The 13,447-nt window shown below is 49.6% G+C and overlaps 1 protein-coding gene across 1 annotated transcript in view; it reads left to right on the top strand.

The window, feature by feature from the left end:
- The first annotated feature begins 7,340 nt into the window (after positions 1–7,340).
- The window catches only part of CAPN2 (calpain 2), a 63,564-nt gene continuing 57,457 nt past the window's right edge, over positions 7,341–13,447 (top strand). The window contains exons 1-2 of the mRNA XM_003308765.5: positions 7,341–7,850; positions 12,746–12,815. Coding sequence (XP_003308813.1) covers positions 7,614–7,850; positions 12,746–12,815 — 307 coding nt within the window. The 5' untranslated portion in view covers positions 7,341–7,613. The remainder of the gene's footprint in view (positions 7,851–12,745; positions 12,816–13,447) is intronic.

Raw genomic sequence — 13,447 nt, 5'->3', positions numbered from 1 at the left:
GGCTTTCTGCCCCTCGGCCAACACCAACTTCCCTTTCAGCAAGCCAGTGTCGGCACTACAGTGGTTTGGAATACTTTCAATATCACTCCCTGTTAACAAGCCTATCCTTGGACTGGCTGAGAAAAGAAATGGAACGGGGCAAAGTAACAAAACAAAGAGGCAAGATAGAGCCAAATGTCTCCTATGGTTACCTAAATCACAATTTAGACAAGCACTGGTGATTCTTGCACATAGAGAACCACCACTGAACTGTACAGGGGAAACTGGTTTCTGCCCCAGCGGATGTGTTGGGGAAATGACATACTGACCACCATGACTACATCCTCGGAAGACTGAGTGGCAGAGTGCTACTTTGGCTTTCTTACCAGGTGAACTTGAGCATATATCTGGGCAGTTCTAGAATTTCGATGTGGGAGGGACTTAGGGATGAAAAAAATAAAATGTGGATGGTAGATGGCATTTGGGGCAGGGGATTGGAGGCTTGTCTTGTAGCTGTTTTTGCTTAGTAAGCTCCCTGTTCTGGCTTCGAGACATATTTATTGGGGAGCTTGCTGATGGGAATTATGGACGGGGCCAGCTCCTCTCCCAGCACCCTGTGGTGCTGACATCTGAGGTGATCACTTCCCATGGAGTGGAGAAAAGCATGCTGCTCTATATTTGTTCCCTACATCAGGAAGCGTGAAAACAGGATTTGCTGCCACATGTCAAGTACTCATGTGCCTGTAGAAGAAAGGAGCCATTGCTGCTGATGATAACAATGATAGCATCTAAGGTTTTATAGTTCCCCAAATAATTTCACATACACTGTGATTTGATGCTTATAACAACCGTGTGAACTATGCAAAGTAGGTATTATTTCCCCATTTTAAGAGATGGGAGAATGGATAGTTAGTATTTTGAAAATTGCCAGACCCCACACATATAAGACTTCATCTATTATTAGTAAAATTACTACTAGGGGACCCCAGCTATGAAAACCTCTCTGAGAGATAGCACTGGTGGGTGAGGGGCAGCAGCTTCGGCTCTTGCCTCCTGGCAAGGGTGGGATGTAATACCCTAAGCTCCAACAGACTGGGGAAAGAGAAGGGGCTTAGAAAACTGTCTGGGCTGCTGGATTTCTTTCCGGAGTTTCCCTGTCTCCTTCTACTGTCAGCACGTCCCATCTTTTGCAACACCAGGGAGAAGCCTTTCCATGCCTCTTCAGCTCTTGGAATCCCTCCAGAAGCCCCCTCCCTGCGGAGTGGCATCTAACAGGCTTGTCTAATACCCATGCTACAGCTATGAGGAAAGAATAAAACCTGCAGCTGCTTCAGAAGAGAAAGAAATCTCTTTTCAAATGAAACCGTTTTTTGCAGCCCTGTGGAATTCATATTCTCTCTGATCTCCTTTGGATTCAAATCACGGACCTCAAAGAGGGAGGGGAAGAAAACAGGTTCTTTTCCTCTGCCTGGGCCTGCCGTTCCCTCTGCCCTCCTACACTGGGTATGGACAGACCCCAAGGGACCATGGTCTAGGTGTTGGCAGCCAGGCTGGCTCTACAACACAACATGTCAGCTGCTCTGCTGGGCCTCTGTTTACTCATCCATAAAATGAGGAGATAAGATCTCCCTTGACTGGCTGTGAAGACTAAGTGCACAAATATGTCAAATAAAAACTGAGACTGACACGTGGAGGTGCAAAATTAAAAAGGAAGCTTTGGTTAGTATCTCCAGAACCTGGCTAGGCACAGTGGCTCACATCTGTAACCTCAGAGCTTTGGGAGGCCGAGATGGGTGGATCACCTGAGGTCAGGAGTTCAAGACCAGCCTGGACAACATGGCGAAACCCCGTCTCTATTAAAAATACAAAAATTAGCTGGGCATGACAGTGAGCCCCTGTAATCCCAGCTACTCAAGAGGCTGAGGCAGGAGAATTGCTTGAACCCGGGAGGCGGAGGTTGCAGTGAGCCGAGATCACGCCACTGCACTCCAGCCTGGGTGACAGAGTGAGACTCCACCTCAAAAAAAAAAAAAAAAAAAATCCAGAACCTGCAGATTGTGCCTCTGATGCATCTCAAACATCCAGGGCCAGGGAGAAAATAATCTAAAGAAAAATACTACTGAAAAAGATTCCATTGCCATGGCCCTCTGAGACACACACATTCTTATTCTCTTATTTTCTCTCTCTCTCTCTCTCTCTCTCTCTCTCTCTCTCTCTTCTTCTCTCTCTCTCTCTCTCTTTCTCTCTCTCTCTCTCACTCCCTCTCTCATTTACTCACAAGGTCAGTGGCCCAGACCCAGGCAGTTCTGGATAATCCCAGCTGTTTCTGACTCACCACCATCCTCAGGGCTGGCTGACTCACTCCAGGAAGGTTTTCCACCGTGAAGCGTTTGTCTATGTCCTTGTGTTCCCGTGAAAAGGACTGTGTGGTCAGAGAAAGAGAAGACTTTGCTGGTCAGTGAGATAGCATAGTGTGAGAGGCTTTGGGAAGTAGAAAAAGCAACATTAACTCAGGTTTAAAAACTAGACTTTGTCCATATGGTTGGGGAAAGTAGTCATTGTATGTGTTTGCAATTAAATTTGGGTGGCATAGGACAGCCTAAAGCCCTTTGTAAGCAGAGCTCTATGTGCGCAGCGATCCCTAGAAGGCTGGCAAGGGGAGTGGCCAGGGCTGCACCAAAGAGGATGTTGCCTAGCTGGGGAAGAGGAACTTCAGGTGAGCCAGGAGGCTCTTCTGCTTCCAGGCTGTGCAAAGCTTCTGAGTTGACTGGAATGATAGGTCTGATCTGCCCATTTGTTGCTAAAATGACTTAGGAGGGAAATAACCTCCACCTGCCTGGGAGGAGTCACTTCCTCCAGAGATGAGCTGTCCTTGAGGAGATCAGTGGGAGGAGAAGCCTGCGCTCTGCCCTACTGGGCAGAAGGACAAGCTTTCTCCCAAGAGCCTCGAGCCCAGAAGAAGTCGGGGTGGGGCCAATGGAAATCAGACAGTGGAATAAATGAACAGCTTCCAGGACAGGGCTGTCTCTTTCCTCTGTTTTCAATTGTGATGGCTTCATAAAACCCTTGCACCAGAAACCCATGAGCTAGAAATGAATGCCTGTATCCCCATCTCTGGACTCAGAGTCCAGAGTGCCAACCATTACACAATGCAACCTGTGTCCCCGCCTTATTCAAGAGTAAAGAAAGCAAAGCCTGGTGGTGGACGGTGGTACCTGCCCATCAGGCAGCATGCCCAGACTTGCAAACCAGAGATAGAGGATGTCAAATAAAAACAAAACCATGGGAGACTGAGGCAGGAGAATCACTTGAACCGGGAGGTGGAGGTTGCAATGAGCCAAGATCGCGCCATTGCACTCCAGCCCGGGCAACAAGAGTGAAACTGTTTAAAAAAAAAAAAAAATCCAGACTTTTATAAAGGGACACTTCAATAGAAAGAAAGACTATTGCAGGCCAGGCGCAGTGGCTCACACCTGTAATCCTAGCACTTTGGGAGGCCAAAGCAGGTGGATCACCTGAGGTCAGGAGTTCAAGACCAGCCGGGCCAACATGATGAAACCCCGTCTCTACTAAAAATACAAAAAAATTAGCTGCTCATGGCAGCTGGTACCTGTAATCCCAGCTACTCAGGAGGCTGAGGCAGGAGAATCGCTTGCACCCGGGAGGCGAAGGTTGCAGTGAGTGGAGATTGCACCACTGCACTCCAGCCTGGGCAACAAGAGTGAAACAAGAAAGAAAGAGCAAAAGAGAGAGAGAGAGAGAGAAGGAGAGAAGGAGAGGAAGGGAGGAAGGGAGGGAGAAAGAAAGAAAAAAGAGAGAAAAAGAGAAGGAAGGAAGGAAAAGAAAGAAAACAGAAGAGAAGAGAAAAGAAAAGAAAAGAGAAAAAGACAATTCCAATTCAGAGAATCTGCAAGCAGCCTAAAATCAAACAGAAAAAGATTCTTCTTTTCTAGGGTAAAGGAGGAGCAAGTGGAGATAAGCAGACTCTTGGGAGGGGAAGCTGGACAAGTGAGGGGAAATGACCAGCGGGAGCTGACAGGAAAAGGGTCTTGCTGTGTTCAGTCAATTCCCAGGAGAAGCTGGGCAGGGAAGTGACTTGGCGGGGACACTCCACTTTGTTTGTGCTTGTTCAGGCTTGGGGGCAAGCAGCATTCAGGGATCTGTAGGAAAGAGAGAAGTCTGACCAAAGTTTTGTCAAGCAAAGGGGGTAAGCAATGGGTGTCAGAGACAAGAATAGATGGGGGCAGAGGAATAATAGTGACAAAAATACTTGTTTTAAGAAAAGGTAACATCATGGCTCTCATATTAGTATAAAATAAACACATTTTAAAGATTCCATTTCGGCAGGGTGCAGTGGCTCACACCTGTAATCCCAGCACTTTGGGAGGCAGAGGTGGGCAGATCAGCTGAGGTCAGGAGTTCGAGACCAGCCTAGCCAACGTGGAGAAACCCTGTCTCTACTAAAAATACAAAATTAGCCAGGCATGGTGGCAGGCACCTGTAATCCCAGCTACTCGGGAGGCTGAGATAGGAGAATCACTTGAACCTGGGAGGTGGAGGTTGTGGTGAGCCGAAATTGTGCCATTGCACTCCAGCCTGGGCCAACAAGAGTGAAACTCCATCTCAAAAAAAAAAAAAAAAAGAGTCCATTTAACTTGATTAAACGAGGCAATCTGGTGGATGTTATAACTGGTTCAAAGGAGAAACCAAAGCAGCACAATTTATATGACGTGAAGAGTACTGAAATGGAATATGCAACTAGACAAAAAACTGGTCTCTCTGCAGGGGGACTGTAGTGCCTCTACTGGACAGAATGCATTTGCATATCTATAGGAAAAATTATTTTCCATTGCTACAGTTATCTACAACTTAGATTACTTACTTAGAGTTACTTAGGTAACTATACATTGCTACAGTTATATACAACTTAGAGTTATAAAATAACTCAAAAACAATGAAAGGGGCTCGTGTGGTGGCTCACGCCTGTAATCCCAACACTTTGGGAAGCTGAGGCAGGTGGATCACCTGAGGTCAGGAATTTGAGACCAGCCTGGCCAACACGGTGAAACCTCATCTCTACAAAAAAATATAAAAAATTAGCCAGATGTGGTGGTGTGCACCTGTAATCCCAGCTACGTGGGAGGCTGAGGCAGGACAATCGCTGGAACCCGGGAGGCAGAAGTTGCAGTTTTCTGAGATCGTCAAGATACTGCCACTGCACTCCAGCCTGGGTGACAGGGTGCTACATCTCAAGAAAAACAAAAACAACAACAACAACAACAAAAACAATGAAAGGCTAGACCCAGATCTTCTGGAAGGAGATGCTCTAAACCAGGGTTTCTCAGCCTCTACATGACTGATGTCTTGGACTAGATCATGTTTTGGGTGGAGAATGTAAACCAAAAATAAAATTCTAAGCCTCCCCCTCCCCTACCCCCGCCAACCATCTAAATGGATGGTTCCTCCTTAGCCGAGGCTCTTAAAATTTTAACCTGAAATTTTCAGGCCATGAAGGAAAGGCAAGGTCGGACACGCTTCATTATACCTCTCCAGCGTGAACATCAATCAGACTTTAGGTCTGATAAGAAACATTTTACAGCCTGTTCACTCTGAAGCCTGCTAGCTAAAAGCTTCATCTATGTGATAAAACTTTTGTCTCCACAACCTCTTATCGCAACCCAAACATTCCTTTCTATTGATCCTGGGCCTTTAGACACACTCAACCAATTGTCAACCAGAAAATGTTTAAATATTTACCTATATCCTGGAAGCCACCCCCACTACCCACCCACCACCCCCCGCCACTTTGAGTTGTCCCGCCTTTCTGAACCAAACCAATGTATTTCTTAAATGTACTTGACTGATGACTCTTGCCTCCCTAACGTGTATAAAACCAAGCTGCACCCCAACCACCTCGGGCACATGTCCTCAGGACTTCCTGTGTCACAGGTGTGCATCTTCCACCATGGCAAAAGAAACTTTCTAAATTAAATGAGACCTGTTTCAGATTTTCTGGGTTCACAAGAGCTATCTTGGACATTGGAAGATGTTCAGCGGCATCCCTGGCTTCTATTTAGTAAAGGCCAGTGGCACCTCATCTCCTAGCTGTGACCATAAAAACTATCTCCAGACATTCCCAAATGTCTCCTGGGGTGGGTAGGGGACAAAACTGCCCCCAGTTGAGAACCACTGCTGTAGACCATGCACAGTTTTCCAGTGAAACCCAAATTCTTCCCTACTACTGTAGAGAAGGAGAGGAGGTAATTTCTTCCCATCTGCATTTCTTGGCACGCACCCATGTCTCTGTGTGTGAGATGAGAATCACACCCTAGCTCCACAACAGAGTGGTCACAGTAGCCAACACAGGCAGTATTCTAAACGCTCTCTCCCAATAGTAACCCAACTAATCCTGCCAGTTAAATATGAGTTTCAGGTAAACAATGAATCATATTTTCTTTTAGAATAAGTATGTATGCCCATGCAATATTTGGGCCCTACATATACTTTAAAAGTATCTGTTGTTTATCTGAAATTCAAATTAAACATTTGGGAGGGTTGTTGTTTTATTGGCCAAATCATTTTATTTTATTTTATTTTTGATATGGAGTTTCGCTTTGTCACCTAGGCTGGAGCGCAGTGGCGCGATCTCGTCTCACTGCAACTTCTCCCTCCTGGGTTCAAGCGATTCTCCTGTCTCAGCCTCCCGAGTAACTGAGATCACAGGTGCCTGCCACAACGTATTTTTAGTAGAGACGGAATTTCACCATGTTGACCAGGCTGGTCTCGAACTCCTGACCCCAGGTGATCCGCCTGCCTCCGGCCTCCCAAAGTGTTGGGATTACAGGTGTGAACTACCGCACCCAGCCTTATTGGCCAAATCTGACAACCCTATCTATAATGAAATAAACAGCTGAGCAGTAGTAATTGCAGCATTGTGATTGCAATAGGCCTCCGGTGGCTTAGAGTCCCTGTTCTGCCTGTGACTGTTGTGCCACATTGGGGACGTCATTTAGCGTCTCCGAGGCTCAGTTTTCTCATCTGTAAAATGGGGACAATATCAGCGCCTTCTTCAGAGTCGCTGGGAGGATTAAATGAGATGACGTATGCAGAGCCGTTAAGACGCTGTTTGGCACAAAGTTCAGGGCAGCTGGTTTAGTTTCCTCGACTTCACTACCTGACCCTCTGCTAACTCCCCGGGTGTTTTCCGGACGGCCACAACTATCCTAGCCTTCTTCCCTATGGGCTGCAAAGGTGGCCTCGGGTTCCGGTGGGAGCCCCAACTCTGGACCGCGATTCGCGAGCCTCCCCGGCGCCGGGCCGCGCCATCCCGGGAGCTGTCCGCAGATGGCAGCACCGGCCCCGGGTCGCGGCGGTCCTGGCGCTCCGCAGGCCGCAGGCTGGCCTGGTCCCGGGCCGGGAGCCCAGCAGGCCGGGAGCGGCTGAGGCCACACCCCGCGGGCCGGGCCGCTTCCCTCCGGTGAATCATCGCTCGCAGCGGCGGCGCCCGCAGTGGCCGCAGCAGCTCGCCGGGCCCTGGCCGCGCCCCAGCCGAGCGCAGCGCGGAGTCGCCCCGACCTTTCTCTGCGCAGTCGCCCCGACCTTTCTCTGCGCAGTACGGCCGCCGGGACCGCAGCATGGCGGGCATCGCGGCCAAGCTGGCGAAGGACCGGGAGGCGGCCGAGGGGCTGGGCTCCCACGAGAGGGCCATCAAGTACCTCAACCAGGACTACGAGGCGCTGCGGAACGAGTGTCTGGAGGCCGGGACGCTCTTCCAGGACCCGTCCTTCCCGGCCATCCCCTCGGCCCTGGGCTTCAAGGAGTTGGGGCCCTACTCCAGCAAAACCCGGGGCATCGAGTGGAAGCGCCCCACGGTAGGAAGCGCGCGGCAGGACGCGGGCAGGGCGGGGTGCCGGGCAGGGCGGGGTGCAGGCCGGCCCGCGGCGCGCTGGGGCGGGGGGCAGCCCGGGTGCTGCAGTGCGGAAGCCGCAAGCCAGGACCCTGCAGTCCTGCGACACCTCCGCGCCGCCAGAGCCCGGGACTCTGTTTGAGCGTGGGGGGACTCCCGGGGCCTTCCCCCTCTTCCACCCACCACGCTTTCCTGGGCGGGTCGGGGCGAATCACTGCCCTCAGATCCCACTAGCAGGCCACTTTAGGACTTCACAAAAACTCAGGGTGATACAGGAGGCCGGGGTGAAACTTTGATTGGACTCTAGCGGGGAGCTGGAAGGGAAGGGGAATCGGGTCTGCAGGGAAGGGACGGTGAGAGGCAGCATCTACCAGACAAAGTCCGTCTCCAACTGGGGTTCTGTCTGTTCATGGAGGGGGACAGGCCATAGCCTGGTCATTTTGTGACTAAGGATAGTCTCCTGCAGCCCTGGGGTTAGATTTATTTTTCCAAAGGGGAGCCAGCGATACCTCCTCATAACATTGACACTAGTAATTAACCCAGGACACGGAGGTGTCTCATGGTTTCCCTGGCGGGAATCACCGGGGAAACCTCCGGGAGCCCTCCAGACCCCCTTATCCCATCCCCCAGGGTCTCTGACCTCCCGGCCCTGGGACAACTTGTGCTCCCCAATCTACTTGTCCATTCTGTTTCTTGGGGAACCCCTGAGGCTCCTCCTCCTTTGGGACACTTCCCCAGGCTTCCCCTACCACGCCTAGGAAAGCCTGCCCTGAAGTCCAACTTCTAGATTCCTGTTGTGAGAACAAGGCTTCCAGCTCTGCTTCCACACCCAGCAGCCTCCCAGGTCACCTTCTGTTACCCTAAATCCAGCCCATAGGTAGCGAGGGCTGCAGGAAGCGCCCTAGCCCAGACTCAGAGCACTTGGGTTCTCCTTCTTGCTAACCTGCTGGGTGACCTTGAACGAGCCATTTAACCTCTCTGTGCCTCCATGTCTTCATCTAAAAGAAAACATGCTGCCTAAATATTTTCTCTCTTTTGTGGCCCACCAGGCCCTGCCGTCATGGCCTCCTTTCAGTCTCTCAAAGAGCCGGTTCTTTCCTGCACGAGGCCTTCTCACCAGCAAGGCACGCTGCTACCTGGATTGTGGCTCACTCTCATTCTTCCCAACTTAGTAACATGTTCCCTCCCTAAAGAGGTCTTTTCTGACCCTTCTTAGCAGCCACCTCCCCACCTTGTTTTTCTCTAACTCTCACCCCACTCATTTCCTTCATAGCATTGTCACAGTTTAGAATATAATCACATGTATTTGTTCTTCCTACTGAACTGCAGGAATCATGTGTATATTATTTACCAGTATATCCCCAGTGCCTGACACATAACCATGCCTTTCACAGTATTCATTCATTCATTCATTCATTCATTTACTCACTCATTCGACAACACTGATTGAGCACCTGTTACATGCCAGGCACTGTCCTGAGAGCTCAGGAGATACACCAGTGAACACAAAAGAAGTGACTGTTTGTAGAATATGGATGCAGGATTGTAATGTGCCTCAAATGAAATTATGGTTGTGAAAGTGATACACTGACCTGACTCAGTGCCTCACACCTGTAATCCCAGCACTATGGGAGGCCAAGGTGGGAGGATCGCTTGAGCCAGGAGTTCAAGACCAGCCTGGGCAACACAGTAAGACTTGTCTCTATAAAAAAGTAAAAAAAAAAAAAAAAAAGAGTGAAACACAAACCAAGAGAATGTGTTCACTTTACATTTGCATGGCACTTTACAGTTTACATAGTGAGTTCACATACTCATTCACTTATTCTTTCATTCATTCAGTAAGCATTTCTCGAATACCTACTATATGCTGGGCACAATGCATATGGTTTCTGCTTCTGAAGACTTACTTCTGAGGCTAGTGAGGGGACAGAGACAGGTCCCCCAACAGTTGGAAATGCCTGTGGGACTTCCAGATGAGGATGTAGAGGTCTAGAGATGATCTAGCGCCACTGCTTAGGGCAGGCGGGCTGTGCACTGCACAACCAAGGAAGAGTGTGACTTTTACGATCCCCATTTGCCAGTTGAAGAAATTGAGGCTTGGGAAGGTTAAATACTTGCTCAGAGTCAAGTGGATATAGGGCATAGATCCAGGACTGTGTGTAGTCTGTGCATGTTGAGGCTACCCCTTAGGGCTGCGCTCTCTGCCTCCTTCCTACCTTCTCAAATGCTGCTGAGGTCAGGCAAGGGGAGCACAATTGTTTCCGCTGGATTTGAACACTAGCAAGTCATTGGTGAGTTTAGCAGAGCAATTTCAATGGAAAGGTGAGGGTAAAAGCCAGATTGTTGTAGACTCCAGAGTTAAGGAACTGGAAATTAAGAACATGATCAACTTATTTAAGAAGGGCCCCTGGGAAGAGAGGAGAACTGATAGGTAGAGCAGGACCTGGACTTTGAGAGCCTGTGTTTTTTTCATATGAGAACAAGTTGAATGTGTCATATGTTGAATCACCAGGAAGAAGGGATTAAAGATAAAGGCAGGGAGGGGGCAGTGAAACAGGGTCCCTGAGGAAGTGAGAATATGAGTTGTGGGCAGGGGAGGGGAGCAGGTTAGCCTTGCAGCAGGAGGAGCTGCTCTTCCTCGGAGAGAGGATTTCACAACACTGGCAAGAGTGGCTCCAGTGCCTGGAAGGGGGATTAAAGCAGTAAGTCCAGTGGGGTCCAAGGGCCATGCAGGGGTACAGTGAGGAGAAAGCAGGTGTGATCCGGGTGGCACATCACATCCTTCCAGCAACCAGTCTGTTAGGAGCAAGGGCAGGTGTTGTGAGCCCCTATGTTTCCCCCAAGAAAATCAAACCTCTGAGAGGTTTCTCACTTGCTTATCTTCAGCTGGCCGAACTCAGCCTCAAACACATATGTCCTGTCTCCAAGTTCAGTGACTGTTATCATCAACTTCTTCAACAGTAATAATAATAGATCACATTTATGGAGTGCTTGCCAGGGCATGTTTACATCATTATCTCATTTAACACTCAGAACAATCCTCTGTGGTGGGTGTTTTCATCGTTCCCATTTTGCAGGTGAAAAAACTGAGACTTCAAAAGGTTAAGTGACTTCCCAGGGTCCTACGAACTACATAATAAGTGGCAGAGCCAGGATTCAAACCTAGGTTATCAGAATAATGCAGCAAAGCCCAAACCCTCAGCCCCTTTTCACTGACTGGTAAGACCCATATTTAATTCGATGCCCTATATGCCGTGCACAAGTTTCAGTGTTCTGTAGCATCGCTTAGATGCTTAGGTGTTTAGCACCACTCTGAACTCTGACTTCTCTAGAGAGGCTGCTAAAGGCATTAGAAAGTTTCTGAAGTATAATGGAAAAACCCTGCTGGGGTAAGTACCTGGCACACTCAGGATTATCAGTGTGATTCTTTATAATAAACAGGCTCCCAGCACCAAGCCCAATCTATTCCATCAGCTGGATAAGAGCTCGCTGGCAGGCCTTGGGCCAAGCTGGCTTCCTTTGCCTCAGCAGAAGAGCATTCTGATTCTCTCTGCCATCCCCAAAACTTGACAGGAGCAGAGAGAAACAAGGCAGAGGCATGAAGGGAATGTCCTCTGCGGCAGATGGTGCTTCCGGAAGAGCTCCCACAATCTGAGCTAGAATGAGCAGGGGCTAGATCCAAGTCTCATATAGGCAGACTTCTGCTTGACCGAGTGGGCATGCCGAGGGCCGTTGGGTGGAGGCAGGCGTGTGCAACCCAAGCGGACATGAGACGCAGCTCCTTCAAGGCAAGGTTGCCTGAGCCCAGAGAGGCTCAAATTTGTGCCCCAACTTCCTCTGTGGCTTTTGGGTGGGGCTCTTCAGAATCGAAACACACTCAGAGGGCTGCTGAAAGGGCTAAGAAGTGTTCAAGGTTGGCTTCCATCAGGCTGCTCATGACAATAGCCCCTGAGGTTTTAACACCCTTGAACGCTTGGTACTAAATCAATTAGAGGCAGGGCAGGAGCAGAGAGAGTTGGCGCATTTGATCAGTAAGTTCCAATGCCGGTGCTGTCTATTATCTGTGAACTGTGTTAACTTTGGACACGTCACTTCACCTTTTTGAGCTGTTTCCTCGTCTGTAAAAGGGGGATAATACCCATTCCATGAGGTATAGCTTTGAGCACAGTCTCTGATGTAAGCAGGTACAGAATATATAGATGCTGTAAGTTTCATGGCCCCATGGAAGAATTCAAAAGGGTTAGATCCCGCCTGCCCTCAAAAGGGTATGTGTTAGGAAATCAGAGTAATACCTAAGTAGTAAATTGCAGAGTCCAGAGACTCTGGGACTCAGACTTGAAGGGATGAGTGAGGATTGGACTAGGAAGGACGACTTCAGGGAGGAGGTGACAATGAGCCTCAAGGTATGATGCAATATGGAAAAGGAGGGAAGAGAGTGGGAAAGGAAGGAATTTCATGCAAGCAAAACAACTTGCATGCAGTAACAGAGGAGAGGGGGTGCTAACCCAGTGGATAGGGTGGCTCTAGAGTGTGGATGGTCTCCACGTCTGGCAGAAAAGTCTGGACTTGCTGCTGTGGCCCCCGGGACACAGCACAATGAAGGAGGCTCCAGGCAGTCCAGAGTGTGTAGGGTCCAATGCCTGCCCTTCTCAGACAGGACCACCCATCCACCCATCAGGGCCCAGGGAGCAGGGGTCAGAAGGACCTCATGACACAGAGCTCTGACTGTGATGACACACTTTCCCCAGAGGGGAGGGGAAGGGGAGAAGGGGTTAGAAGACCCCACTGAGAATGGAGGCATCCTAGCTGCAGAAGCACCTGGCTGGTGGGCTAACAGCACTTTGTGGGTCTCGTTCCCAGGAGATCTGCGCTGACCCCCAGTTTATCATTGGAGGAGCCACCCGCACAGACATCTGCCAAGGAGCCCTGGGTAAGTGATAGATTCAGAGCAAGCTGGGGGATCTTGTCTGTAAGGCTGTGGGTGGAAGAGATGAGGGACAACCTGTGGCTTCTCTCCCTTCCCAAGAAGCTTGGCAATTTCTATTTGCAGAGAAGCTCCATGGAATTTCTTGGCCCTAGTGGGCAATGATTCTACCCTCAGCCCCATGCTGGGGCACACAAATGAGGCCTCCTGTGTCCCCTGCACAGGGCTAGTTGCTGAGGTTACAGAGTTGCTGCCACTAGGAGGACCAGGGGGCTTCTGGATGTCAGCCACCCCTTGGTATGCACCTCCTGGAGCCAGCATTACCAGTGGTTCACGAAATAGGCTCTGGGCAGAGGACTAGGTGGGAGGACTCCCCCAGACCAATGACAGCACTGAGACATCAGTTCTGTGAGGTTCAGGAACCAGGGAAGGTGACTCAGTGTAAAGAAAGAGGAAACTCTAATGCTTGCTGCTGAAGGAAGTTATAGTACCAGAGCATTCTCAGTGTTTACAAGACAAGCTCACCATGGTATCACAGTTGTAACGCTCATTTAAGTAAAATTAACTGGAGTAGCTGAATTGTCCGAAACCTTGCTTTCTGGAGCCAAGTTCAGATTTGTTTCTGGAGATAGTCCTTG

The sequence above is a fragment of the Pan troglodytes genome, chromosome 1 (assembly GCF_028858775.2).
Source record: "Pan troglodytes isolate AG18354 chromosome 1, NHGRI_mPanTro3-v2.0_pri, whole genome shotgun sequence".
NCBI classification, from domain to species: Eukaryota; Metazoa; Chordata; class Mammalia; order Primates; family Hominidae; genus Pan; species Pan troglodytes.
This window is presented reverse-complemented; position numbering and strand designations above follow the sequence as displayed.